The sequence below is a fragment of the Cyprinodon variegatus genome, unplaced genomic scaffold (assembly GCF_000732505.1).
Source record: "Cyprinodon variegatus isolate N-32 unplaced genomic scaffold, C_variegatus-1.0 Scaffold18, whole genome shotgun sequence".
NCBI lineage: Eukaryota > Metazoa > Chordata > Actinopteri > Cyprinodontiformes > Cyprinodontidae > Cyprinodon > Cyprinodon variegatus.
The window spans coordinates 120,444-122,478 of NW_015150471.1; the positions used below are offsets into that span (position 1 = coordinate 120,444).

Consider the following 2,035-nt stretch of genomic DNA (forward strand, 5'->3'; position numbering starts at 1 on the left):
CTGACTTTAATCTCAGAATTCTGACTTTTTCTCTCCAATTTCTGACTTTAATCTCAGAATTCTGACTTTTTCTCTCCAATTTCTGACTTTAATCTAAGAATTCTGACTTTTTATCTCCAAATTCTGACTTTAATCTAAGAATTTTGACTTTTTCTCTCCCAATTCTGACTTTAAGAATTCTGACTTTTTCTCTCCCATTTCTGACTTTAATCTCAGAATTCTGACTGAATTTCGACAGCTAACAAACATGTTAGCATCAAGCCGTAGCCATGTTTGTTTTAGAGACTAGCTCTCTTGTGTTAATAACCTTCTGCTCTTCCATTAATGAAATGGCATCACCGGGGACCCTCTGGCACAAAAAAAGTCCCCTAATTCTGTAATTTTCTACCAATGTGTTCCTGTTTCTCCCAAATAACTCACATCTTTGTCAGAGAAGCTGAGTGCTCCCACATCTCTTCCTTCATGGTGCCCATCAACATTAAGATCCAAGATTCTGGAGATTAAAGTCAGAATTCTGAGAAAAAAAGTCAGAATTCTGAAATTAAACTCAAAATTTTCCCATCTTAACTTGAAATAATATTTAAAAATCAGTTAAGTTTTTGTAGTTCTTCAGTGGCCCTAATCCTCTTCCATACAAACATGGTGCTGATCTGGTGAACAGAACAAGGCAAGCAGAGGTGATGTGAAGTTTTTCTGGAGGTTTTTACTGTCCACTCAGCTGCAGGTTGAAGGAGAAATGCTGCTGAAACAGCCTGGCTAACAAAGAAACCATGGATGGGTAAGGGGTACCAATGCAGTCTACAAACACATGCACGTTGGAGAAAAATAAAAAATCACTTCCACATTAGCAGTAATTTCAGGCATGCGTTTTTGGTGTGATGTTGCAGGCTGGAGGCCGGGCATGCTTTAATCGAACCACCTTGGCGTTAGCATCTACCTCTAGACAATCCAGAGAGCGCCACTGTCACTGCTAATACCTTTGCATGTTATTATTTGTCAGTTTGAGAAGGGTTTGGGTAGCTAAGCTCGCCTGCTGACACTTAGGACCACACAGACAACACAGAGAGAGGAGATAGAGCTGTCAAAATGCCTGGTAGGGTGAGAGGTCGACAGCCTTGGCTTTACCTCGGGGCCGACTGGGCAGCGTCTGACATCCTGGCGCCGGTGAAAGAGGTGGAGTGGAGGTAAGAGTGAGGTGGTAGAGGGTGAGTGGGTGGGGCGGAATCGCCGGAGAAGAAACAGTGGCGTGGGAGCGCAAAAAAAGAGCAAGAGGAAAGAGATACAGCAGGTGGGTGAAAGAGAAGGAGAGGTGGTGGTGGATGTGGTGGAAGAGAGGTGAGAGAAGGAACACAAGCAGCAGTGAGAAGCGAAGGAGGTAAGTGCCTCAGCAAAAATAAAAACAGATACAGAAAAGAAACACCGCAGGCGCTAATAACAACCCGTCTCTGCGTTACTGCAGAGGAATGGAGAACGAGGATGTGACTGAGAGCGCAGAGAGCGACGGGGACAAACAGGCGCTGAGAGGAAATGATAGAAAGAGGAAAGCCAAAATGAAGAGCGGTACAGCTGAATCGTTAAAAAGAAAGAGAGCTCTAAATAGGTGGAGAGAGGCAGCAGTAAAGGGGGGCAGGTTCTGCTAACGGAGACGCCTTCTTACCACAGAAAACAGCAAACAGAAAGGAGATTTTTTTTTTTTAAACCCCCAGATCTTTGTCAGTTTTCTCTAGTTTTTTATTGTAGAAATGGATGGAAAAGGCTGTAGAAATGCTCAATGTGTCATGACCTTTTATCCTCTGATGCCACTAAATAAAATCAAGGCAAACGCTTTAGGCAGCCTGCTTATTAGAGAAACTGAACAACCTAATTTCTGTGTACCTACAGCTTAGTCTAACAGCTCCACATGGTCTAAGAAAATCTGTCAGCAGACAATTTTCAAGTCTTGCCACAGATTCTCACTTGAATTCAGGTTTGGACTTTGACTAGGCCATTCTACACTGCAAAAACGATCTTGAAATAAGTAAAAAATGTCTTAAAT

At 42.7% G+C, this 2,035-nt stretch overlaps 1 protein-coding gene across 9 annotated transcripts in view; it reads right to left on the reverse strand.

Annotated features, from left to right (window-relative positions):
- tanc2 (tetratricopeptide repeat, ankyrin repeat and coiled-coil containing 2) overlaps positions 1-2,035 on the reverse strand; it is a 322,680-nt gene that overhangs the window by 9,741 nt on the left and 310,904 nt on the right. For 7 of the 9 annotated variants that reach the window (XM_015387935.1, XM_015387920.1, XM_015387942.1 and 4 more), the window contains one exon: positions 1,126-1,155. The exons of the other annotated variants lie outside the window; for them this stretch is intronic. In XM_015387935.1, coding sequence (XP_015243421.1) covers positions 1,126-1,155 — 30 coding nt within the window. The remainder of the gene's footprint in view (positions 1-1,125; positions 1,156-2,035) is intronic. 9 annotated transcript variants of the gene reach the window in all.